Source organism: Seriola dumerili, unplaced genomic scaffold (assembly GCF_002260705.1).
Source record: "Seriola dumerili isolate Sdu_G_001 unplaced genomic scaffold, Sdu_1.0 BDQW01000138.1, whole genome shotgun sequence".
Lineage (NCBI taxonomy): Eukaryota > Metazoa > Chordata > Actinopteri > Carangiformes > Carangidae > Seriola > Seriola dumerili.
This window is the reverse complement of record NW_019174393.1, coordinates 14,975,913-15,003,723: the sequence shown is the minus strand read 5'-3', so window position 1 is coordinate 15,003,723 and position 27,811 is coordinate 14,975,913. Positions and strand designations below refer to the sequence as shown.

Genomic DNA, 27,811 nt, shown 5'->3' with positions numbered 1-27,811 from the left:
ATACAACCAGCTCTCTTCACGCTGTCTCTCACTCTCACTTTCTTTATCTCAGTTTCTGCGGCCATCCTCTCAGCTCGCGCCCATTCGAGCCATTCTACCCTTCCTCTCATTCAAGCCCTCATCCTCCCTCTCTTTAATGGCCCGAACAGAGACAGGGTGTCATTAAGAGAGTGAAGACAGGGTCTGCCTGATGAGATGTGGGGGGGGTGGGGGGGACAAAGACTCAGACAGATTCTTAGAGATTAGCAACAACTGTGTCATCCTGGTAACAAAACTGGTTACAATACGATCACACACACACACATATACACACCCACCTGCAATGAACTCACTCACCCAAGGGCACATTTGTACCCACCACCTTTGTATTTCAGGCACAATCAGAGTTTACTCCTTAAATGGTTCCTTTTGGGCAAGTGAAAACATTTCAGCCTCCATCCAGGCGTTTTCTGTCCTTCATTTAAGTCCCACCATTGGGACCATTTTCCAGCAGAATTACCTCATCTGTAAAAAGCACAGGTCCAGTCCCGAGGTCCCCAAACTGGACTCTCTCCATCCTTCAACTGGCCTTTAAGGTTCTGTCCATGAAAATCACAAATAGATAAGGAGACAAAGCAGAACCCCAGCACCACAGAGGACATGCCTGACTCCAGATCTATACAGCATACATAAAAGCTGTGTCCCATATCTGGGACTTCATCCTTTGGAGGCTGCATGTGAAAACCGATTGCGTCACATAAGCACAATGTGGTTATCCTATTTCGAAGGCTCGTTCAAATGTAACCTTCTTTTCCCTGGGCAACCAAGACTCCAATGGGTGGATCCTTCGTAGGTCCAACATATCCCAAGATTCATTGTGCGCTGGTCATGAAAGCAAACAACGCGTTGCGACTCAACGGTTGGTGGTGCAAAGCGGAAATCCTCCGTAGACCAGACCGTCTCATTTCGGTTCAGCCTTCGCTGTCTACGAAGGCTATGAAGGGCCACACCTTTGTAGAGCGCATCCCCTGAAGGATGCGGCCTCTGAATTGGGACACAGCTATACAGAGCTCCCATGATCCTTCTAGTGTCTCTGTATACATCAAATATTTTCATTCATCAGTCCCAGATATCCTTCTCCTACTTTAAGAAGTTAAAAGCTACATTTGCACTTTTAATGCTTTTAATCTAACACAAGACTGTACATCTTTTTATTTAGAACCGCCAGACCACACATATTACTCTGTATCTGTCTCAGATATGTGGTCATTTTTCTTCAGGGGAAGAACTGAACTGAAGGAGAAAAGTGTTTTTAAAAAAAAAAAAAAAAAGTTAAAATGTGAAAGTTTCTTCTCAGCCTTGGAAATGGAAAAGTTTGACAAAATAAGATTTACTGTGAAAGGAGATGGGTGTTGAGATCTGACAGTCAGCAGTTCCAGAGAGCAGAGCATAAAGTGAACTGCGGACAGACCACAGTCCGGACTGATGCTCGCTGATTTCATCGTGTGTCTGTTACAGTCAGTTTGAAGGTGAAGATGGCTGAAGTCATGGTCACACCTGTTATCTCCTGTGTGTCGCATGCTACTGTACCTTCCTCATATATAAAGGTCAAGCGTCTGACTGACTCCCTCTCTCTCTTTGTCTCTCTATGTCTCTCGCCCTGTGGCAGGCCGGCTCCGAAGGGTTCATCAGAGCAGGGCAGCAGCACTGACAAGAAGGAACGTCCCATGAGCACCATGAGCGAGGCTTCAAACTACACGGGTGGCTCCGACTACAGCACCTTCCCCGGCAGCCCTGTCACCACGGTCACCACAGGCACCACCACCTCCACCTGCTCCACACGGGTCAGTCTCCATCCACACTTACTGATGAGAGATTTAATCACTGTTCTAAATCAGGGCTCAAAATAATTAAACCGATGCATGTGGTTATGACCTTATTCTTATCTAATAAAGTTAAATTTACGAAACATCTTTGGCAGACAGGGGTAAAGAAGAGGAGGCTGACAGCATACGATGTTGATATACTGTATTTTTCATGGGAGGGGGGCTTCTTTTATTATTTAGCCACGTGTCTCTAGGTATGGCAGTGTTGGTCTGTCGGTCGCCCACTTTAGTTCAGACCAGAATATCTTAGCAACCGTTGGATGCATTGTCATTAATGTGGTTCAGACATTCATTGTCCCAAGAGGAAGAATACTGCAAACTCTATAACTGAAGCTCTATAACTTTGACATCTAACGTTTGGAATGAAATAGCACAACAACTGTCAGATGGCCTACCATTAAACCTGGTAGGTAATCATGGTCCTCAGAAGATAAACCCTAATGACTTACCTGATCCTCTGGATTTTCATTTAGGGTCTCCAGCAGCCAGTTGTAGCGGTGATCCACTAACTTATCCTCTAGTGCCTTTAGCAGGCTGGCATTACATATAATATATAAATATCTTCAGTTAATATTCACATCAAACATCAGAATGGGGGGGGGGATGTGATCTCAGCGGCATGATTGTTGGTGCCAGACTGGCTGGTGTGATTATTTCTGAAACTGCTGATCTCCTGGGATTTTCACACACAATAGTCTCTAGAGTTTTCACTGAGAAATCTGAGGCGGCAGTGGACACAGGCTCACCAAAACTAGACAGTTGAAGAATAGAAGAACGTAGCCTGATGTGATGAATCTGGATTTCTGCTGAAACAGCAGATGGCAGGGTCAGAATTTGGCGTCGACGGCATGAATCCATGGACCCAACTTGCATTGTGTCAACAGTCCAGGCCGATGGTGGTGGTGTATAATGGTGTGGGGAAAGTTTCCTTGACACACTTTCAGTCCTTAATACCAATCAGTCATGGTTTGAATGCCACAGCCTATCCAGGAGTATTGTTGCTGACCATGTGCATCCCTTTACGGCCCCAGTTTAGCAGTCTGCATTAGGAGGAGGTGGGGGTGGATGGATGAGTCGACAAAACACAGGAGACAACAACCATTCCACAACTGTGGAAAGTAATATTTTGTAACCATGGCGACAAAGGTCTGGTATGCCATGTGTTGTATGAAAGGGTAGGGACAAACAACCTATATGGTCATTAAGGTGACTGCATTGTTGATTGATTTCTTTTTTTGCCTTCATTGTTTAGAGCACTGAATTGATAACTGATGGAATGAATGGAAGTGATGCACACCAACATTAACCATCAGTGCAGGCACCAACGCCCCTGAAGGAGTTGATTTGTTGTTTCAATAATGTTCCACCTCAGGACATTTAGAAACTCGCTGGCCCTCTGCACTGACCGACTGTCCTGAAATGGGTCACCATGCTGTTAGATTGAACACCGTGCCCATGTATAAACGCTTAATAAATACACAAACAGACAGGAAATAAATATGCACGGGTGGATCAAATCAGAAGCTCGGTGCCTTCATGAATAACTGATGCATCGCTTCTGCTTACACTGGTCTAAAGGAAGTGTAACACTGCATAGCTTCACGTATTCATGAGAAGTCATTATTTATAGCCGAGCTGTGTGGGTCCAGCTCCGTGACTTGCCAGAGAAACATTTAAAAAAAAAAAAAACGACACACACTGTGTGTAGAAGAAGAAGGAAAGATGAAGCATTTCGAGCATATTTTTTATATTTTAGTTTGTGTTTTCTTTTTCTTAAATTGCCACAATAATGACAACAAGCAGGGACAAGCAATTGACTGACTGGCACAGAGCTGTGACCTCACCCCATCCACCACTTTTGGCATCAACTGATACACCACCTGTGCCAGACCTTATCCCCGACCTCATTAAGGCTCTTTAATGAAGGCTGTTGTAGCAGTGCATCCATGCCCAGGGTTTTATACCAACATGGTCAACTACAACTTGTTTCTTTACTCCTCTTACAGTATCTGTTAGTAGCAACGGCAACCTAAACCCAAAGCTACTGACATGCTGCACTCCAGTGGAGGTAGCATTTTTTTGCCAGTGAACATAACACAGCCAGCAAATCCATTTCCCCTAAAACTAGATCTGGTCTAGAATCTTAATTCGTAGTGTCACAATCCAGTTCTTGGACTGCAGCGAAAATGGGAGACACATAAGAATAATTAATTTACAACAAAACCAACCAAATACAAAAATATGCAGAGATGTGCAGGGAGAGACAAAGTCGTCGCTGGTCGCTGCTCTGGCCCAGCCCCGGTCATGCTGGCAAACAGGTCCGACCACTGCAGACAGACACAGGGTTTCCTGTGGGCTAATGGAAACTTTGTATGGATAGTCAATTGCGCCATAATTACCTACAGCAAATCTCATGGCAGTCCGGCTTAAACATTTTATCTATAGAGGAAAAGTTGTGTAACAAAGAAAGTGGGGAGGGAGTATGCATGTTCTCTAGTGTAAGAGGAAAGGTACGAGGTCACCAAAACATCACTCTTCACTCTAATCAATACAATCATCACATGATGACTGAATATGGTTCAGTAGTGATTTGCATTAAATTTAGACTTATTCACAGGATGCTTCTGTCTTTGTGCTTTTGACTGACATTAAAGAGAATTTTATGCTACACTGCTGCACTTTTCAGTACGCGAGCCTTGATGTATGGGGGATGTCGAATATGCTGTGTTTAATGAGCTGAATACATCTCCCTCTCTTGTTGCTTTTTATAGGTGCTGCTGCTGTTTTTGCGCTAAGGCTTTTTTTTTTTTTCTTTTCTTTTCTTTTTTTTTTTTTTTTTTTTTTTTTTTCACAGCCGATGCACAGAGCACTTGTCTTGTCAGATTGTTGTGTTGAGATCAGGGGAGAACAGCTGAGTTCGTGGGTTATTTTTCTCTGTCTGTCTCTTTGCCGCCTTTGCTCTGCTGGAGATGAATACTAAGTTCTGTTTTCTTGTTTTTTTGATAAAGGTTTTTTTAATTTCTTCTGTGTGACTTATTTATTCATATATGTGCATTTCAATATTTATGATGTAAATGAGCTGAATTTACCGTATATATATATATTTATAAATAATTCTCTCCTTTATCATTTCACAGCCCTCTAGGTCTTCCAAAAAAGTCCACAACTTTGGCAAGAGGTCCAACTCCATCAAGAGGAACCCCAATGCCCCGGTGGTCAAGAGCAACTGGCTTTACAAACAGGTATAGGAGGAAGGCATTACAATACAGTCTCCAATCTGATAACTCACATGACTACTGAGCTAGAATCAGGACATGGTTAGTTCAACTTAGAGACTGGAGGCAACAAACATCCAGCCTCGCTTTTTAGGTTTTAGGGGGAGGACATGCTGGAGCAATGTGGTGACTGTGTGCAGCATCTTGAAATTAGTAGGGATTTGTTTGTAGTTCTATAACTCATTAAAGGTCCCATATTGTAGAAAGTGAGATGTCCATGTGTTGTTTGATTATAAAGCAGGTCTAGGTTCTGTATTATTACTGTGAAAGTATCAAAGCGCTCAGTCCACAGAGAAATGCACACAGCCTGTATTCAGAAAATGACCCTTAAAACCAGCCGTCAGGACTTCTGTAACTTTGTGATGTCACAACAAAGCTCTCAATCATGCCCACAGTCCCACCCACCTGGACCCAACATCCAACCTTGCAGGATTTGGTTTCTCTAAATGTTTACCTGAAATCTGCTATATTTCTATTGGATCACTCAGAAAAGAGGAGAGAGTCAGAGCCTCCTCTCTTCTGATTGGCTCACCGACCTGTTACTAGAGCTCCAGAGAGAAGCCTGAGAGAGGAGATGTAAAACTACATTGAGATGGTTTTGGGTTTGAAACCACAAATATATCTTCTTATGGATCAACACGTCAAATAAAACACGGAGCAAGTGTAAAATATGGGACCTTTAAGGCTATAAATATTTTAGCCTCGCTAACGTCAAATCAAAGCACCAAAGGTTGTGAAAAACTATTGTGATTAAGATAACTACCCCTAGCAACCGCTGCAAACAAACAGAGATCAGCTAACATGACAACGTTAGGCTGAATGAATGAAAACTAACAGACAGTGTAAAGGTCAGTGGTCTTCTAATGCCACAGTCACTGTAAAACCTGATGAAATGTGAATACGGAGTTTAGCTAACATAGCCTGAGGCTCAGCTAGTTCTCTCATTAGCTTTCCATCCATTCACTGCAGGTTGAGCGTTTCTCTTCACCTCACTGTGGGTCAGTTTTTCAATTTGTCTGTGGACCTCTGACCCTCACACACTCCCCTGAAGACAGCTTCATCGAGCACTGTTCAGCTCGGCTTCCAGACCCCATTAACAGCCACTGTCAATAACCTCCATCTGAGCCCCTGAGCCTCCCCTCCACTGTATTCACACTGAGACAAGGATTGATTCACTTCACACCAGCAAACCCCTTCCCCTTCTTTTCCCCATAGACCTGTCAGGCAAAGTGCTCACTCACAGAAGAAATGTCATCAGTGTTTACCCAGAGAGCCGAACCTCAGGATCTGTGGCTGGATGTGACACAGTGCAAAACAGAGCTACAGGCCCGAGTGGGACGAGCGAATGGTCTTAAAAAAAACAAAAAAAAAACGTGTGATTGTCGCTGCAGTCATACGACGCCAGTGAAGGAGGGAAGAAAAACGAACCGCAGCAGCAGTGTAGAGAACAAAGCACAGACCTTCGCCCCGAGCGCCACAGAGGCAAATTTGTCACCGCGTTATGAAGAGATAAAACAAAGCAATTTGTCTCAGAGGAGGAGATAGAAGCTGGTTAATAGAAGCAGCCAGAGGGAGAGACAGAGAGGGTGTCAAGAGGAGGGGAGTGAGGGAGATCAAACAAGGGGAAAAGACTGAAACAGAACACACTGAATATATATATATATATATATATATATATATGTGTGTGTGTGTGTGTGTGTAAGAGAGAGAGAGAGAGAGGTGTATTGTTCTCTGTAATTACTACATTGTGATTTCTGACCCCTGCAGGACAGCACAGGCATGAAGCTGTGGAAGAAGAGGTGGTTCGTCCTGTCAGACATGTGCCTCTTCTACTACCGCGGTGAATACATACACACACACACACACACACACACACACACACACATTGGATTGATACTCAGCATCAGCAGATACACTGTGTTAAGGTTAAGTTTTGTGCTCTCCACCACCCTAACCCTTTATTTTGAAACAACATAACGGAACATATCAGGAGAGCCAGAAACACACATGGTCAAATTAAATACACACCTTTCTTATCGTGCTGTCCCCACGTGAACACATGTACAAAACAAAACTGACAACCAATCAAAACAAAACCCCTCACAAAAAGATCCCACACACTTACGTTGTTCTGGACAATTACCTTGCAACATCACCTTACTAACACACTTTAAGGTGTTTTCTCCTTTCGATTGGTCACACATCTGTATGTTCAATGACCAAGCTTTGTTCAAAGCAGCAAAAAGTTTTTTCTCTAGTCAGAAAATAGCAAATATATCAGGCTTAATTAAAGGAAAATGATGCACAACCTACTAATAATTTGTGATGTTTAAATGCTTTGAAGGTTTTGGTTTCTGCTTCATCAGAAACTTTTTATGTGTGCGGTGTTCTGTTGGGAAATCTGGATTCATAAACTCAGTATTGGAATGAGGCCCCGGATCAATAAAGAGATGTGGGCTCCTCGTGCAACAAGGTCCCCTTAAACCCCTTATCATTTCAGCTCATATGGTGCTTCAGTGGTGTTTACAGTATCGCCAAACAGATTGACAATGTGACATTAAGTAATTGCCACACAGTGAATCTGGAGTGGTATGTACGACTAGATGACACAAGAGGAAAGCGAGGAAACACGTTTTGAACCGACTCTTTAATGCACAGGCTTTTTTAAAGTGGTTCAACAAGCAGGTAACGCGTCTGAGACACTGTCACACAGAGTGGAGAAGTGTGTTTCCCTCACTTAAAAGTTAATCAGGAGCAGTGTAACAGGGTAAAACCAGGGTTCACGAGGTCAAGTGCCCCTGTCACTTCACAGTCGTTGTCCTTGCTCTCACCCACAATTGTACCGCCCACACTGCTGCACTAATTTAGGGCTTTTCGTTTGCAAAAGCTCATCTGTTCCTCCTTCGTGTCTCCTACACCCTTGAGAGAGATTTTTCCATCTCCATAAATTGACAAATTAGCCGCTCCCAGAGCGCAATCAGGAGCCGCTTTCATGACAAACCCAGGGGAGAATTGGATGTTTATTGGCTTAGCCAGCCAGAGACGAGAGAGAGGAGGCGTCCTCGGGAAGGACAATGACGTGCTCGGCTTTCCGATAATAACCTTTTCTTTTTCATTTTTCCCTGGCTTGCTCTATCATTTTCTTCTAAGTACCTTCTGTCACTCAGGTTGGGAGGTGTTTGCTGAGTTTGGAGTTGTTGTACTTTCTGTGTGAGCAAGGACAATAAGCATCCGTCCTCCTACAAGTATTTATTACCAGAGTGAGGAGACACAGTGATGATTACGGCTGTCATGTCAACACCTACAGCAGGTTATCAAAATGTGTGGATGTACAACTTGAACAGCGGAGCTGCATTCATCCTCAAAGAGCTGGAAAGAGAAGCAAAATATTTTATTTGAATAAATGTACTGTTATTTTAACTAAGTTTGCGATAGTAAAAATAAAATTTATATAAACGTAAAAAGTAAAATGTGGTACTTTCATTTTCTTTTTTGAAACGCCTGAAGGAACAAGATTAGAACAAAGAACACCAGATTTTATGTGTCACACTGCTGCTACATTATTGGCTGATGGGATGCATGAATAAGCAGGTAGACACATTTTCCTTGGTGAGTATAAGAAGTTGTAATAAACCAGAATGATCATTTTTCTGAATTATTTGACGTGGGGTCGTGTGAGGTAGCTATCATATATAGTCAGTGTATTACCTGCAGTAGATTGGGTTCGGCGTGCCAAAAGTTTGGAGAAGCGTTATGAGCACCGGCACGGAAGACTAGCAGCAAAAATGTGTTTGAGCCACAAAAAAAAAGAAGTCCACCGAAAAAATCAGTTCGTGTTAGCTTTGTTTTAAAGATCTTCTCTGCTTTATCTTACCATCAAACAGCCCTTTCCTTTGGAAATATATTTCCTGAACCGTTGAACTGCAGCGCCCATATCTAGACCAGGTGGCTTAAAACACTGACTGTAGATTGGTACTGTACCTCACACAACCCCACGTCAATTAATCCGAACTATCGCTTTAACAGTGGCGTGTTTTATATACAGATTGTAATCAAAAGACTAAATCCAGCATTATAATAATATTTACCCAACAGAGAGGTCCTGCTGTGACCTTCGCTGCTGTCCACTCCCGTATTCCAGATCAGATTCGGGTTCAAACATGTACGAATGGATGTGACAAGTTCTCATTTCCAATCAGTTATGTTCTGTGACTTGAGTTTTACAGTTTGCTTTCAGAACCTGCACACTTGTAAGAGAATGAGACGGTGCTCGGCCTGAGCTGATATTGCGGGGTCAGCCCTATGTTCCCACATTTCTAAGAATGTTTTGAAAATTAGGCCCTATTTTCCCACAGTCTTATATGTTCCCATAAGCCCATGTCCACACTAACCCAGGTAATATTTATCCGGTTAGCCCTTCCGTCCACATTAGAACGGTGAATTCCGAAACTGAAAACGATGCTTTACAAAAACGATCGCTGAGGTGGATAAATGTGAAGACGCCGTGGAACGTGGATGTAAAGCGTTCTGAAAACGATTAGTGTGGATGGAGATCGTTTTCATTGTGAATGTGCATTTTTATATTTACCGGGGTTAATGTGGACAAGGCCTAAGATTTTTCTCAAAAGGAAACCCTATGGTCCCATATTTCTTAACATAGGGCTGTGGGAACATAGACACGCTCCCGATATTGCTGCATGAACAGGCAGTTTGAGATTTTTTTTTTTTTTTAACGGTGAATGATGCAAAGCTGCTGGAGTGGAGTCCCAGAATAAAAATACAGAGCTGGAAATGATCATAATAGTTCTCTTTTAGTCAAACTTTGAATCTGAGTATCCGCAGTCACAGAGTGCAGTGCGGACACGCTGACTGTAGTCGGGAGCTGATCTGAACAACCTCAGTCAACCCGCTGAAGAACCTTGAAATGTCAATTGTTCTAAAAAAGCTTTCTAAAAAAGCAAACACCCCCTCACACTGCAGCGTGTACCTCTCTGCGTGCCAGCTTACTCATTCCCTCTCGTTCTTGCTCATTTTCTCGGTGCGTGTGCTCTGTATCTCAATAATTCAGCAGCAGGGACGGGGCCGGAGGAGATGCAGCGCTCGCTGTGCAGGCTCGGCTAAAGCAAACAGCAGCGCTGGCTGGAGGCTCTGTAGGTTTTTGCTGCAGTTGGTGCAGCGGTCGTGTTTTCCGCCTTCACCGCCACCGCCGCCGTTAGTTTGCACCTCCCATCAGCGCTGAGGTGATCTGACGATGCAGTCATTACCATCCTAACACGAATCAGCTCACGTTGATGTTTTGAGACTTTTTTTTCCACGTGGCATCAATAAATATTTACTCAGTCAGTCAGTCTTTTGTGCTTTGCAGCTGTTTTGCTTCTGAAATGTGGAGAAAAAAAAAGAACAGAATCAGTGTTTTTGCCGTGATGCAGCCTGTGGCGAGCCCATCCTAGTTTGAGAGTGTGTGTGTGTGTGTGTGTGTGTGTTTGTGTTTGTGTTTGTGTGTGTGTGTGTGTGTGCGTCTGTGTGTGTCTGTGTGTGTCTGTGTGTGCGTGGGAGGGAGGCAAACAAGATCACAGTTCACACAGGGAGCGGACAGAGCTCGTATGGGCGTCCGAACATCTCACGCTCTCCCTCCGTCTCTGTCTGTCGAGGTCCGATAAGCCTCCGTACGTTTTGTTCCATCACCGTTTGTTGGTCATTCATCACACCGTTCACCAGATAGAGATAAAGTTAGACCTCCATGTTCTCAGGCCAGACTTGACAACATGTTCAAAATCCTCAAGGCAAGTCTGGAGGCCATGGAGAGAATATCCTGCTCTCCTTATTTTCTGCCACAGACGGATACACAGTTATATTTTCATTATTGTGTTTCAGAAGATTGTTTCACTTTGCTTTAGGGTCTGGAAATCATCAGTACTTATATTCCATCTCCATATTCAATTAACTTCTCAGGGAACTAGCAGTCTGCGAGTGTTGTGTACAGTGTGAGTAAGCCACAGGCAGAACAGTGGGTGGTAAAACACTAACATATTAGAAGGAGCATGACTATAAATACAGAAATCAGAAGAGAGTCTATGAAGTTGTTAATAAATGCATGAATATGGGTGCGGATCCATTTTCATTCTCTAACAGGATCATTAGCTCACCAGCTGATTACTAACACCCAATCACGTTTCTACAAGCACTTCGACGGGCGTCACTGTCAGCTTCCTCTCTGTGTCACTTTTTGTGTTTCCATGACTGACCTGGCTCCTGGCTTCCCTCCACTTCCAGGTGAGGAGCAGATTCCTCCTCTCGCTCCTCTCGCTCCAGCGAAATATCCCTGTTGCCCGCTCAGATTCTTTAGAGCTTGATCAAACAGCGGAGCCTTTTCCGCCGGATCGAACTGTGCAACCACTTTTTCTGCAAACAGTCTTTTGATGTGTCTCGAACTGAAATAAACAAATGTGAATATATCAACCGTTAGAAATCTCCTCACGCAGCCCCATCTGCGAATCGTGTTCTGTCTGGCGCGTGATTTGGAGGGTTCACAAAGTTCACAGCCAAACTTCAAATAACCAAAGAGGAAATATTTTGTTGTGTGTTACTCTTATCTGATCCAGAGCCTTAATGTGAAACAGGTGACTCCTGATTTATCTATGTCCACTGAGACAGAACCTCGATGTGGTTTTGGAATGCAAACGTCCGCCGCCAGACTCCTGACTCCTCTCTGTCGTCTCTGTCTTTGCTGCAGATGAGAAAGAGGACAGCATCCTGGGGAGTATCCTGCTGCCCAGCTTTCACATCTCCATGTTGTCGGTGGACGACCACATCAGCAGGAAATACGCGTTCAAGGTAAGAGAATGGTCAAAGGTCAAAGGTTACTTCTCCCAGCATTCAGTAGGTTTTGACTGAGGATAATGACTAATAATGACTAATGACTGAGGATTTTTTTGTTTCTGCATAACAGCTCAGGATAAAAATGGTTTATTAAAGTGCTCAAATGTAGAAAGTCACAATATTTTACCCTGATTGGTTGATGGATCAGGTGCTTTAAAGAGCAGGTGTCATTTCCACAGTCATATCATTCATGTGGTCGGCCAATAGGAGCACAGTGTTCATGTACTGGATTATTTTATTAGTTTTAAAGGAAGAGCTCAGTATTTTGGGGAATACACCTTTTCAATTTTTGTGTAATCGCCTTTGAGAGTGAGATGATGTTTGTTCAATACAGAGCTGGAGCCAGGACAGAGTTAGCCTAGCTTAGCATAAAGCCTGGAAGCAGGCGGACACGGCTAACCTGGCAAGTAAGTAAGTACGGAAACAGACTCAGCAACACCTCTAAGGTCTGGGTTATGCTCCAAAAGATCTACTTCTTATAGCATTAAAGGTGTTTGTAGTTCAAGAAGGTGAAGTGAAAATCCTCTTCAGAGAAAGGGGGAAGTCAAATTGTCACATTTTCACACAGTCTCTCCTAGAAGGCATTCGTAGTTCTGAACTCAGTTGTTAGCATGAAACAAATGACAGAAACAGTCGTGTCAAGGATAAAAAAAGAGCAGCTAGAAAGAAAAGTTTGCACACCCTGGCTCCTCTCTCACCTCTGCACAGCTGCACAGACAAATCACTGTGTAAAGTGGCTGCGAATGTTGGATTGATGAAAGTTACGGAGATTGATGACCACAGTCCCCAATTCCAGCATTGGAAAGATGTGGTGGCTCTCAGCCATCCAACAAACAGTTGTGCTGGAGACTAGTGGAGCCTTTCAGCTCACTAATTAACACATTTTATAACTGTTAAATCTTGATATGTAAAAAGTGTGTGTTTATGCACTTTGTCTACTGTTTCTTGGGTAGCATCTCTGGCTCTAGCAGGGGTTGCCAGATATAGCCAGTGAGCACTGATTCTGGCCTCTGCAAAGGCACGATGGTACCAACCTGGCAACCCCACCATGACAACAAGACAGTGACAGTGATCTTAGACTCTGGGGGGCCCCCAGGCAAAGAAGCCCATCAAAGCCCATCAAAGCCCTTTGAAGAAAGTTGTTAGTCGGTCACCTCAGTGTCATTCTCACTCGTACAGCTTTATATTTGCCGAGAGGAACCTTGAAGACTTCAACACTGGAGTGTTGTCACATTGGGACACATGGAGAGGCAGAGAGCACACAGTCAGACTGTACACAAACACACTCCTCTGCCAGCAGGAATGATGAGAAGTAGACCACTAGCTGGTATCTCAAGGTCACCATCCAAGGCTGTTTCTCACACTGCTGTTTTTATCTGCTCTTCTCTCCATCTGTCTGCGTGTCCTCCTCCTATTTCTCACTATCTTCTCACTGTCACCTCCTTCTCTCTCTCTATCTCTCTCTCTCTCTCTCTCTACCGACAATGCCAGGCCACTCACCCCAACATGCGGACATATTATTTCTGCACTGACACAGCCAAAGAGATGGAGTCCTGGATGAAAGTGATGACGGACGCTGCCCTCGTCCACACTGAACCAGTCAGAAGGTTGGTGCTCACCGCAGGGGAACACCCACGGATCATCGTCTGTGATCTGGAAACATATCACCACTGGAGGGAGATCAGGGGGTGGAGCCTTAGTGTGCCAACAGCCTAGGAGTAGTAGTAAAGCAGGGGAATTAAAGGTGGCAATGAATTATGGATGGATGGAGGTCAGCATCATTATGTGTAATTTAAAAAAAAAAAAAAAAAAGGTTTAAAAAAGGCTGATTTTTCTTAATTTATCACTGATTTAACGCGTCACCCAGCGAGCACGCTAAGGCTTCATTAATACTTATGTTAAAGGGTGACCCCATACCTACTGTGGCTACATGCATAGGCTCCATAGCTACATCGCGGGCTTCACCGTAGCTGACGTGCCCCACAGAGACACCGCATTGGGGACAGCAAGAACTGCATTTAACTGACTGTGTTTTCTGAACAAATATCTGATGAGATTTAAAAGATTTGATTTGCTGTTAGACATTAAGGAAGATGAAAACGCAGCTATTTCACAGCAGCATTCTCCTGTTCGCTAACAAGACCAGGTGAAACATGCATAGCATAACTTTATATCGCAAAGTGAAATGAAACAGTCCACTTTGAGAATATAATAGAATATACTATAATTAAAGATACTGTCCAATCGCATGCGATGATTGACATCTCGTGCACTTTGACATATTGACAAAATATACACTGTACCTACGGAGGGACCCAAATCAAACACAGCCACCAACCTCGCACAACCATGATGTGCAAGGCTGGGTCTGATGATAATGATGAATCTTCCAGCAGTGATGACGACCTTTAATTTAGAGAGTTCAGCTATAGTGTTGTCGGGAATCAAAAGTGTTTACACCTGATCCAAGAGGGTGGGGGTGGGTGGGGGGGACAACAAACATTTTGAGACGATCTCGGTTGACTGCTGGCATGAAGCGCACCATGAAGTGGGTGTGAATGTGGTAAAGGTGAGGGGGGACTGGGGAAGGGGGCTTAAGACTGGATGGATTATACCTGCCCCTCAACACTGAGGGAAATGTTCATAATGTTCAAGTTTAAAGCATTGGTTGTGAAAATGAGATTATTCTTGAGGAAAGGCTGCAGTTCTTCACGGCTGGTAATATATCAATGTCCAGTGAACCCAGACTCCCTCCTGTCAGGGGTTCTCTGGCTGAGATCACAAACTTTTTAAAAGTGAAAGGAAGGGTTATAGAGATCGAAGAGCTGTCAGACAAGCACAAGAGTTTTGACACTAGGGTTGTCTTTGAAATCTCTTCAAGAACTCCTTCTGTTATTCTTTGTAACAACCTCCTTTTTTTCTAACTCGGTCTCTCTTCCCAGATCAGACAAGTTGAAAGTGGACCAACGAACGCCTCAGGAGCTGAACAATTTACTGAACCACAGAGTCCTGACCAGGCCAGAGATCCAGAACAACGAACGCAACCGTGAACCTTTGCGACAACACTCCCTATCTCGGGCCGACGACAAACGGCAGAAAGATGCGGAGAAACACAACGGCCAGAGGGAGCGGGAGTACTACACCTTACAGAGAGACGGGGAGAGGTACTCTCTGAAGAAAGACGGGGTGAGCTACTTGCTTCAGAAGGATGGAGAGAAGTACCTCCTCCACAAGGATGGAGAGAGGTACTTGCTGCGGAAAGACGGAGAGAAATACTCGCTGCAGAAAGACGGAGAGGTGTACGCCATTCACAGGGATCTGGAGAAGTACACTGTTCAGAAAGTGGACGAGAAGTACACGGTGGCGCCGACGGAGGAGAAATACGCTCCGTCCAAAGACAGAGAGAAGTATCTGCTCACGAAGGATGGAGAAAAATATGCACTGCAGAAAGTTGGAGACCGGCACACGCTCCAAAAAGATGGACAGAAATATGTTCCTCAGAAAGAGGTGAAGAGACAGCTGTCGCTAAAGGAGACAGACAGGTACAGCACACTGAGGGAGATGGAGAATAAATATGGTACCATACAAGTCGTGGACAAATACGGCACTCTGAAGGAAGTGAAGAAATATAGTACGCTACGAGAAGGGGACAAATATGCTACTCTCAGAGACGCAGAGAAGTACGCTACAGTCCGTGACGGTGATAAATATGGCTTCCAGAGAGACCCCAGCGCAGAGAGGTCTCTGACTAAAATCAGCAGTATCAAGCTTCAGCCCGCTCAGGCCGCCGCCATCGCGGCCGCGGTGTCTGCATCTCGCCAGGGCCAGGCCAACCTCAACGTCCAGAAGCCTGCGCAGGTTAACGGCTCTGGGTCCGGGTCCGGGTCCGGGACAGGGGAGCAGACTGCAGACTGCAGCCCGGCAGAGGTGGATGGCAGCCTGGCCCGGGGTCCAGTAACGTCCCCGGCTCCAGTGCAGGAGCCAGAGAGGGGCCTGTCCAGGACTAGCTCCATGCAGCAGTTGGAGCACTGGGTCCGCACACACAGATCAAGAGGACTGGATGATGACACCAGGAGGTGAGACTGACTGTGTGTGCGTTTGTGTTTCTGTAATCGTACTGTTCTGTTTTTGGGAACATTTGAGGTCATTTAGGACATTTAGCAACATCCAAACCCAAAATGTAGAGACTGTATTTTGTCCAGTCTCCCCTTCATGAGGGGGCTGTCTGTGAGGATCAGAATTTCTAACATGTCACAACCAGTGCAAGACACGCTCCAACTTTTTATTATGTTCCTGACCTTGAAATTCTCTTTGCCTGTCTGTGTGGTAATTTGGTGCCAAGCACAATGCACAGGCTGGAGCAGGTAGGAGGTTTATTCAGATCAGGCAGCACAAAGCTTCTCCTTCACTTCATTAAATCCCTGTGGCGCCTGAAGGCAGCAGGACAGATATGTTGATAAATCGGCAGCCTCTGATATTTGAAGTGCCACATGCAAATGACACAAGGCCGCTCCACAATAAGCACACACACCTCTACACACATCAGACTGGTCCCTTCTGACCGTGTATTCTGTTGTTTATGAAGGAAACATCAGGTTATTGGAGCTCACTAATCCTCTGTGCCACAGCCTCATTTCCAATTTAAAAACATCAGTGGTTCTGTGTGTTTTCAGCACACTTTGATGACACACATTTCAACCCTACACACACGCCATCACGTGTAGTTCCACCTTCTTTCTTCACTACAATGCGAGGGCGACCTCTTGTCCCGTCAGGTCTCCTCCTCCACAAGATTGAAAACCTTTTCTCATCTCTCGCTCTGACATCCCATCCCTCCAGTCCGCCCCCTTGTTCCCCATGTATCTTCTCTCGTCCTTGTGCTGACCTTGCGGGCCAGAGGGAGCTGAAAGCTTTTTGTGTCACCACAGATGTGTATCTCAGCTGGGAGCGCCGGCGTTTAGCTGGCATTTAGCCGGCTGTACTGAGAAATGCAGAGAAACAGAAGCGCAGAGCGCCGACGCTCCGTTTGCTCTCAGTGCTGCCCCTCTCCTTCTGCTGCCATGAATAAGTCATAGAAATGAGACTATAATGAGAAGTGAGCACGCTGAGCGCTGCAGGAACACATTTGTCATCTTTATCAGCACAAATTGGAGAAATAGAGAAACTTTGTATGACTGATTGTTATTGTTGTTAACACAGAGCCTTGCTTCTGCTAACAGCTGTGTTATTTAAGGTGAGTATAGCAGGCCGTAGTGCAGTGGTGAATGAACTGATAACAACCATGTGCAACATTGTTAGTGTGTGTGTGTGTGTGAGTGTGCGTGTGTGTGTGTTCGTGCGTGCGTGCCTTTTCATACTCTCCCAGATGTGTCCTTTTTCATTCTTTGTGAGGATCCTGTAAAACAAACAGTTTAAGCTGCTGTCTGACAGCAATTAAAAAAGTCAATTCTACTTTCAGCTCACATTCGGTGTGTACACTTCAAGTGCACGTCATTGTGAGCTGTAATGTTTTAACAAATTACATGGTAACGCTTACTTTTCCATTATTACTATTAAATAAAGGCAGTAGTCAAAGAATAGCCAGAGGTGTGTCCAGCATGAACAAAGAGTGATTGCTAATTAAGTAAATAACATGTAATGCCTCACATGTTAAATTCATTATAACGTACATTATTCACATTATTTATTCACTAAATATTTTTCCAGTCACTTCTACTTTGCTGGTTTTTGACTGCTGTTCAGCTACTGTCAGTGGAACTCAGCATTTCCTGCAGAAAGCCTATGAGGAAAGGGTGGGACTAAGCTTGGGTGGATATTGGATATTTCCTGCCATATGCAATATTTTTCATTGTATAATTTTTTTCAGTTTTACAGTTTTGCAAAATTAAGTTTTAAAACTTAACTATAGCTAGATCAACTGTAGCATCAGTCTGCTGTACTGTCAGAAAGCAAGGCTCCACTGACTGAGTTTTGGAGACCAACAGTCTGTTGACTTTCTGTTGGAGAAGATTTTGTGTCCAAAAGAGTAATTAATAATTCATCGAAATTAATTCATAATCTTGCTGGTTCTGGCGTTCTCCTTTGCCAAATGTTCCCTCAGACTTGGAGGGCGTTCAGAGTCAGTGTCATTGTTTTGGTGTCAGCAAAAATTCTTGTTTTTGGTGTGGTGTGAAATATGGTAAAGTAAAAGGAAAATTGATAAACTGCCCTAGTTGACAGAAAGGAAGTCTTTTTTTTTTATGGTGAATGTCCCCTTCAAAGGCCTGAATGGGGGCAGCATTCCCCTGTGGCTGCATGTCCCACTGACTGGGTTAAGGTGTTTTCCTCTCAAACCGGCTGACACAGTTCTACTAGTTACAAGCACTGCTTAAACTGAAACACCATTTTTAAATATACATTGTAGTTTGATGGGTTATTGACACTGAAATCACTGTCACATGTGGTCCACCTCAAGTGAAGGGAAAAGCTGTCGCAGGCTTTTGGACCCCATTTCAATAGAGGAAGAAATATTTTTTTTCTTTGCATTCTTACCTTCATCTTTACCTTCTGTGACACCATTACCTGTCTATGTGTGTATATTATTGTGGCTCCGTGAGCACGATATGTGTGATTTGAACACATACGTACAGGTGTACATGTTCACATGTGGTCTGTATGTGGATGTCGTGCATGTGTCTGTGCTGACCCTCGTGGTCATGGGCGGATAATGTAATCCCATGTAATGTACATCCCATAAACCTTTGTGCCCGTACAAATGTGTAAGTTGAGCTTTGTGGAATATTGTGCTGCTAGTTAGATCCTCTAGCAGCCAGTGAATACTTTTCAACAGACTGCATTTTAGATGCCTTTATGGGAATCTGATCTGAGAACTGAGCTTCAGCTGCTGAGCAAAATTTAATAAGGAACGATTGTTGGAACATTACTTGTTTTAAAAATGTTTCCCACAAGAACTTTAACACACCAACATGGAAGTACTTCATAGGCTGCTTCTAGACCTAAGATTGGCTATCCATATCTGTGCTTTGTTCAGCGTAGTGCTCATTTATGGTTGTCTCCACCAGCTAGAGGAACTAATCATCCGTGCAAAGTTCTGTAGCAAAACTGCTGTTGTCCATGGTGTTGACTTATTTGTGCACACAAAAAGTAAAAAAAAAAGAAAAAAAAAAGCAATTGTGGGAAGAATGAGGAAGAAATCCTGAGAGAAAGTTCAAAACCTATTTTCTCTCCTCTGCACACCTGACCAGTCACTGCATGAAGTGGGTATGACTGATGGATTGGTGTTTGGAAAGCTGTGGGGGGAGGGGGGAACAGGGAGGGGGATTCAGGCACAGTTTGATGATCCAACAAGAACTTAGCCTGAGGCTTACTGACCTTATAAGAACAGGGATGTTATCTTCCTGTGCCAGAGCCAGAAAAACAGCTACATCTCTGAAAACAGAGACATAAGCACAGTTGTATACTGTAGGTAGAAATGACGACTCCGACGCTGACACATTCAATTATCAGCTGAAAGATTAACTGCTCCTAGCAACCATTAGTGACTAAAATGAATGCAGTGTGAGGCTGAATGAATGGCCGTTCAGTCTGACTGCCAGACAAACATTATCACCCAGCAACAACAAAAATCTGACACTGTCTCATTTTCACAGCCTGGTGGGATGAACTGGCTGCCTTGACAGTGGAAAGTGACAGGTAGTAATAATAATAATATGTACATCCACCGTAATGCGTAATAAATGGGTTAAAACATGCACAATCATGGTGTAGTCCTTCAGTTCAGATCCTGCAGGTCAGGATATCAGCTTGTCTTCCCCTCTCTGCTGAACACAGAGGTTGAATGAGATGAACAAAGACTGTGGCACTCTACCTGTCCCAGTGAAGAATGGTGGTAGACAGTCAGAGTGACAACGACTATATTATATCTCACCGTGGACTCATAAGGTCAAAACCACAGTCCCAGAGAACAAGGGCTTCCATTTTATGATTAGTTGCTAATGGCTGTAACGATAACGAGCTCCTCGTTACTTCATGTGAGCAGGTCAGAGCGAAAAGTGAAGCAGCATTCTGTTAATGAAAGCAGTTTGATAATTAAATCCAGTCAAGCACACCATACATGTCAAGTCACACACATACAGATAATTGCACTGGTTCCTGTTCAGTACACACTGATTAATGGCACTGATTCACTGGCTGCTGATACAGTAAGAGTGAATGCAGGTGTTTATGTGGAATGTGTGGACGCTTTGTTCCTTTACTGACGAGAGTAAAACAATTCAATTTGGAGAGATGCACTATGACATAAACTGCTAAAATTATCAAGGGAAAAATCTTTGACGCTACATTTAGATTAATATCAAATCATTTTTGGTAATGGCACTAAATGAAATCCAACAGGGTGAAGTTCTATCACCACTGCTATTTGTTTTATTTATGAACGATTTAGAGAAGTATCTGCTGAAGACTGGTCATCAGCCCATTAATTTTAACAACAACATGATAGTTATATTCAGCTAATTGTACTGATTATGCGAATGATACAATTATCATGTCCTCAACAAAAGAAGAGCTGTAGAGAGCACTAGACTGTGATTTCTGTGAGAAATGGAGGCTGATTCTCAATAGTGATGAAACTGGTGGCTAGCACGGGCTTTAAGTGCTAGTGACTGACTTCAATTCAATGATGTCACCAGCTCTTCTAGCTAGCTCTTCCGGCTATTCTTAACTGGCTGTGTAAACTGAAGTATAAATAACTCATCTCAGCTGATGACTAATAAATTTATAAATTATGAAGGGCTTCAGAGTTTCCCTGTTTAGCATCATGTGTCATTAGCATTGGTGAGTAATTAAAACTGGTGTTAGCTTGTTAGCTAAGTTGTTGTTCTTATCAAAAAAACAAATCGCACTATGACACTGGAATATGCCGTTCTAAATAGCAGATAGACATAAGAAGATTGTTTTGTTTTTTCAAAACGTCAAGAGTTAAATGGTGTAATAAAAAACAGTAGTACAGTACATGTTGAGTGGCTAGCCGCTAGCTAACCTGCCTTTCCTAGCTAACCTAAGCTAAGCCAGCCTTTAGAAAAATCTATGTTTTCCTGTTCAATATCTTATTAAATGCAATGTTAAACAGTAAATTGGTAAAGTGTTTACAATTGATGATAAATGATAAACATAGCAGCCGAAGTAGATGATTACTGGTTTGGTGTGAACATGAACAGGTGCACAGCCAGAGATAACGTTACACAATGTCATGTTTTCTTTGAAGAGGAACAGGCAGGTAGAGCAGGGACAGTAGGAGAGGGAGGGGGAGCCATATCAGGTAAGATTTTACTGTGGCTCAGTGATCGTAGCGAACAGTTTCAGGTCATTACTAAAATGTGTTGCTTTGACTGTTCACATGGTGAAGCCGATGTTGTGATCCCCAAAGACTCCAGCAGTACTCATTTCTCCTCTGTTTGTCTGTTTTCTCTGTCAGCGTTACATCCTACCAGACCTTACCCAGGAACATGCCCAGCCACCGTGCTCAGATTGTTCCCCGCTACCCAGAGGGCTATCGCACGCTGCCCCGCAACAGCATGATGAGGCCCGACAGCATCTGCAGTGTGGCGGGCTCTGTGTATGACCGCGCCCTCCGCCCTGCCTCCACCTCCTCCGTCACCACAGCGGAGAAGAGGAGGTCGATGAGGGATGACACCATGTGGCAGCTGTATGAGTGGCAGCAGAGGCAGGCCTTCTCCAGGCAAAGTCTGGCTCAGCCAACAGGTACTAGATCCTACTTCCTGTCCTATAGTAAGAGCACTCAGTTTCATGATCATCACAGAAATCGTTGTGGGCAATAAAAGCTTCTGACTCCACTGTGACTTTCTCTTTCCCTCCTGCTGTTGTGAATGCAGCTGTGGGTCACTATGGCACCCTGCCCAGCACAAAGACGATGGGCAACATCTCTGAACATGCCATGACGCACTCCATCCCCACTTCACCGTCTCACGGCTCCCTGGCTCTCTATAGCACCTTCTCCCCTCCCCGCCAGCAGGTCGCCCACAACCCCACCAACTCCCAGTCCGAGGTGTCCTCACCTGTGTTCAGGGGGGACGTGACGCTGGACCGCCGACAAAGGACACAGCTCGCCAAGGTAGAGGGCATGGCATCGAACTCACAATAATAAAACTTCATGTATTTAGGACATCATACAAAATAAGTGATACAATATGTTTCAAAAAATTTGAAAAAACACAATAAAAGACAAATACAAAAAGTAGAAACATTAAAAACAAAGTAGAAGGATTTTAAAAGAGGTTTTTTAAAAAGATAAAATTAAAACATTAGTTTTAATTTAATACTGCCACCCAGGATCTTAAGGTTTATATGCCATCAGTGGCATCAAACATCAGCAAATGTTTTAAAGAAGTGGTGATCACAAAGACCATAAAATCATTTCCCAACCACAAAGCCAAAAAGTTGCCTTTCAGTCAGGTGACAAGGAAGCCATCAACAGAGCAACAGAGCAAGACTGAAAGTGGAGACGTCAGCAGAGACTGGAGAGAGATCTCAACAGCAGCAACACCAAGGATATGTGGCAGTTGATCATAACATCACAGGCTACAAAAGCAGGAGCGCCCCCCCACCCCCCACCCCCACCCCACCCACCATGTGTGAGGCCACTTTGCCAGATGAGCTTATAATACATTTTATACTGGCTTTGATCTGCTCAACAGAGAGTCAGCTGTAAAGTCTACCTGCCTCCGTCAGTATCCACAGCAGATGTGAAAGAATCCTGCTGAGAGTGCAGATGAGTCTAAAACTGCTGGGTCTGATAAACCAGACAGACAGATTATGTTATTACTGACATTTTTTAAAATATCACTGTCACTGAAGAGTGTTCACACCTGCCTCCACACAGCCACCAAGAGTCTGCCATGTCTAAATGACTCCCACTCTGTGGCACTCACTCACCAGTTTCAGCAAGAAGCAACAGATCCACAGAGGATGCACTCTGCACTGTCCTCCACTCAGCATCAGCTGTTTGTTGATTTTAGCTCAGCATTCAGTACAAACCTAACATTCTAGGCTTGAGGACCACACTCTGCAGTTATTGGACTTCCTAGTAAACAGACCCCAGACAGTTCGGACTGGCAGTCACACCTCCTCAACTCTAGTGCTCAACAGCGGAATCCCCCAGGGTGGTGTGCTCAGAACCTTCCTGTTCACACTCTACACCCATGACCCATGAGTCTGCAGACGACTACACCATCAGCTGGATTACAAACAATGAAGAGAATTCACATCAGGAGGACTGGTGCACAGAGAACAAGCTACTGCTCACCATCAAAAAAACTAAAGACTAAAACAAGAAGGCAAAGACACACACACCTGTCTACATCAGTGGAGCAGGCGAACAGCTTTAGTTTCCTGGGAATCAGCACCACAGAGGAACTGTCATGGCCATCACAACTTAACAAGGCTAAATTCCTGTGCTAAGTTCTTGTTAACTTTTAGCAATATAGGAGCAATAGAAAACATCCTGACTGGAAACAACACAAACTGGGATGTGCACGGCCTCAGGACAGGCAGGCTTTGCAGCAGGTGATTAAAACCACCCAGAACATTATCAGTACCCATCTACTCAGTGATACCGGTGAGGCGAGATGCCTGCACAGACCCCAAAGGACACTAAAAGGCAACAGGAAGTAATTGCTCTGAATTATCTGAAATTAAACACACAGCTATAGGAAAACATTTTTTGGGTTTTTTTTTTGCAGCCTTGTCAAACTTTTTGCTAGTAACTTATCTAAGCTGCATCCTCTCCAAACATGCTGGTAGAGAGTTCTGGTCTGTTTCTTCACAGCAAAACCACTGTGGCATTGTTTTCAGCAGGGACCAGCTGATGGAGCCAATTCTGATTAATTCTGTTCAGTAATAAAATGATAAAAAATATATTTCAGCTGAAAAGCTTTGTGATTGACGTGGAACCTCATAAAGATGATAAGGTTAGTCTCAATGCACAGTCTGGTGATTACTGATTTGGCACATGTAGCAATAAAAATCTAATAAAACACTGGCTCTCAAGAGAAGTTACATGTTTCCACTACACTGTATTTCTTGACCAACAAATGCTGGGTGCACTGACAGCTCGTAGAATGTCCCGTCCTTATAATGACGTCTGACTCGGTTTGGTTTCGGGTTTGACAGAAAAACAAGAAGTTCTTCTCTAAGTATAACTTCTGATTTCCCCATGAGAATCTCCAGGAAGAGACAAACAAGATACAGAGATGAGTTTGCAGTCAGTGGATGATTCTCACTTCAGTGGATGAGTCCAATCTTCCTGTCACAAGTCTAAAACCCAAGTCCAGTCCCTGGCCGCTGGCTGTGAGCCACAGTGGCACCTCGGACCAAGTTTGTGCTCTGACTGAGACACAGTAGACTGCTCATGTTAATACACCGTGTGACACACATTCTGCTCTGTATTCACAGCCGGACAGAGGAGGAAGCCACTCAGAGCTCCACTGGATTAAGAAACACTGAAGTGTAGTAGAGCTGAATCCATGAGAGTTAAGAGGACAGAGTGAGAAGTGATTTTTTTTTTTTTTGCCTGGATCTCAACAGCAGGGCCAACCCTATAATCTGACTGACTGACTGAGTGATCATAGTTCCAACATTGTTCAGCCAAATGCCACGTGACTGAGTAGGAGTTTCCCCATTGGAAGCTGCTCTCTCAAAATGAATTGGTGTACACGGTTTCTATTAGGGAGCATTTACAGCCTGCAGGGTTGCCATCATAGCATGCAACATATTTGAAGTGAACCGAACTGAGGCCACCTCTCGAGAAGGTCTGCTGGTAACGGCAGCATTCACCGTGAGCACAGAGAGGAGGAGAGAAGCAACCAGATAGAGGGCTGAAGCCGGCTGACACTAGGCAGAATGCAAATAGTTTACAACGCAGTCCACCATATAATAGGTTTTGACCTAGTCTTATTGTTTTGTAGAAACACACATATATGTGAAATGGATAGATCAGAGGCCAGACTTGACAATTATTGAGGAATTCGACAAAGCCGATCAAAAATCATCTTATTTCATAATCATGCAAAATCTAGAGCCATTTTGTTTATGCTGTAGTAGTACTGTAGCGCTACTAACACTTGTTTCTGGATGTAAAATAAAATAGCTGTACTGCAGAGTCGTATAAATGTGAGAGGGAGTCTCAAGGCAAACGAGTTGTAGGCCCTTATTAAAACCCTCCACCCCCATACTACTTTGGTTATGATATAAAAATGTTATTTTGAATAATAAGGTTAGGTAAAATCGCAGGACCACCTTAAGGCCCTCACCATTTCAGCTGACAATGTGCTTTAGTGGTGGATGTTACAAAATAAATTTTCAATGAATCAATACACAAAATAGTTGAGCCTGATGCCTTAGGGACACCTCAGTGTCTGCGGCCCCAAAAGCAGTTTCCTGCTTTGCCCATCCAGTCATATTCAAATATGTAAAATCGAATACAAGATTAAATGGCTTTCAGAGAAATGTTTATTTTACTTTAGTCTTTTCAGTTGTAACAATGTTCTGCTTCAGTGTGATAAATTTCTTTGAGTCCACTGTCCACAGCGGCTGAATTAATTACAGTGACATTAATTGAGTCTAATCAGTGTTTTTCTGTGTTTGCAAACAAAGACAGCAGATGTTGGTGAATAGATAGCAGGATGAAACTGTGGCTAAATGTTTCCTATTGTTACCTTTTCATTTTCATATTCTCCCTCTTTTGATGCAATGATGTTCCTCTTGGTTAAATCATTGAATGAACGTAGTTAAACAGCATTACAATGCTTCTGCCGCATTAGCTAATTAACTACAAATCATGTATACTTACATTACTGCCAGTCATTTACTACCATTATGCCATTTTTATTTATTGTGGCAGGGTGACACTGGAGTGTGGCTCACATATTGTGTATATATGCTAATTCAGTTTTACGTTAAATTCACATTTATTCATTTGGCAGATGCTTTTGTCCAAAGAGGCATACAAATGAGTTTTAATGTGGATCCTGGCAGCAATGTTTCCAACTAACTGTAGATATCAGATCAGGGTCTTGTAAAGGCCTGGGAACAGTTTTGCAGATTTTGTTTTATGCGAAACCATGGTTTCTGCAGTGCAAACAAGACATAATCCGAAATTGATAATACAAACTAAATACTAAATAATCAAATACTGTTATATCAAATTTTATATCTAAAATATATTTGAATATTTAAATGAACATATTCATGATATACGGGTGTGAGGGCACGTCTGACAGAATAGGTTGGGAATCACTGGTTTAAGTCATTAATATCATCTGAACTGAAATGAGTGCACGTACATCCTTCTCCCACAGTACGGCTACCCAACTGACCGGCGATCCATTGCAGCTGGCGTCCCTCCTCAGACCATCACCCCACAGTCCCTGCAAGGCAAGACGGTGAGTGTTACACCCTCTCCTCCCACACACTCCTTACCACTATGTGAGAGTCAGCCTCCTCACCACCTGCTCTCTGTGAACTCTTAGAAAGCGTGAATCCAATTACCCAAATAATAAACACCCTCTGCCGTCCATCATTGACGAACACTCACACACTCACTGGCACACAACTGTTGTTTTGTTCTTGGCCTCTTTTTGCCGTGTTTTTTTCCACTTGTCTCTGCAGGGCCAGTGTAATTATTGACAACACCGTGTCTCATAATAACAATGCAAACATGCACACACACACACACACAGACACATATACACCCGCAATGCGTCAGCGCAAGTGAAATTGCCTTTGCTCTCAAATTGAAGTAACAGCAATCAAGAGTGAGAGCTGATATTTCTGTTTGAAGCAAACTGTGAATAATACTGTGATTGCTTGATGACAGTCGACGCCTCGGCAGAAAGACGTTGTCCAGTAATTTCCACACCGCTTTTTGCACTTCACTGTTTTGTCACGGTGGCTGCCTTCCTTTTCAGTGGGTGTGTGTGTGTGTGGGTGTGTGTGTGTGTGTGTGTGTGTGTATGTGTGTGTGAGAGAGAGAGAGAGAGAGGGTAAGGGGGAGGGAGAGACGTCTTTGTAATCTGTAAATGAAATAACTCAGTAGCTTTTTACCCTCATCCAGCAGTTTTTCATACCAACAGTAAAACTCAAAGTAGATGGTGGTAACTCAGATGTTTTGACCCATGTTGCTGACATGTAATAGATCAAGCAGCTAACACACAACTTTTCCACTCTAGTTAATATCTTATATTGAGTTTTCTCCAGGTGCTATGTGTTATATCTTACCTAGCCACATGTCAAATGTAAGAATCTTTTCAGATTTGAAGAATTAAAACAGCAGCTGTTGTAACAGTTCAGAGTCTCATACCTTTTCTGCGCTACCTTGTTATATACCAGTTAGCAGAGTTATAGAGCACCGCAGAGATGACATATTTTTGTAGACCAACCCGGATGTTAGCATCACCCTGGTTCCCTTGACAAAAAGCCAGTGTTGTTCAGCACGATAATCAAAATCACAAATCAATATCACTTTTATGATTTCTGAAGACGATTTTCTGACAATCGCCAGAAGTAAAAAGCCAATGGCTATAAACCAACTACACCACAGTCACATGACTTCAATGTCACCACTATTAAAACTTTCAACTTGTAGTTTGATTTAGCTCTGACTTCTTCTACAAAAGACTTTCCTCTTACAAAGTTAGGAACAGTTTGTAAGAGCACGGGGACAACGAGGCTGTAAAGGTGGACTGGTGAGTAGATCAGTATTCGTGTTCAGTGTGA

The 27,811-nt window shown here is 43.6% G+C and overlaps 1 protein-coding gene across 1 annotated transcript in view; it reads left to right on the top strand.

Moving 5' to 3' along the window:
- LOC111224959 (pleckstrin homology domain-containing family A member 5-like) overlaps positions 1-27,811 on the top strand; it is a 222,698-nt gene that overhangs the window by 168,719 nt on the left and 26,168 nt on the right. The window contains exons 7-16 of the mRNA XM_022749671.1: positions 1,685-1,784; positions 5,003-5,107; positions 6,908-6,980; positions 11,874-11,974; positions 13,511-13,626; positions 14,962-15,457; positions 15,701-16,095; positions 21,495-21,763; positions 21,913-22,151; positions 26,395-26,478. Of these exons, the coding sequence (XP_022605392.1) occupies positions 1,685-1,784; positions 5,003-5,107; positions 6,908-6,980; positions 11,874-11,974; positions 13,511-13,626; positions 14,962-15,457; positions 15,701-16,095; positions 21,495-21,763; positions 21,913-22,151; positions 26,395-26,478 (1,978 nt within the window). The remainder of the gene's footprint in view (positions 1-1,684; positions 1,785-5,002; positions 5,108-6,907; positions 6,981-11,873; positions 11,975-13,510; positions 13,627-14,961; positions 15,458-15,700; positions 16,096-21,494; positions 21,764-21,912; positions 22,152-26,394; positions 26,479-27,811) is intronic.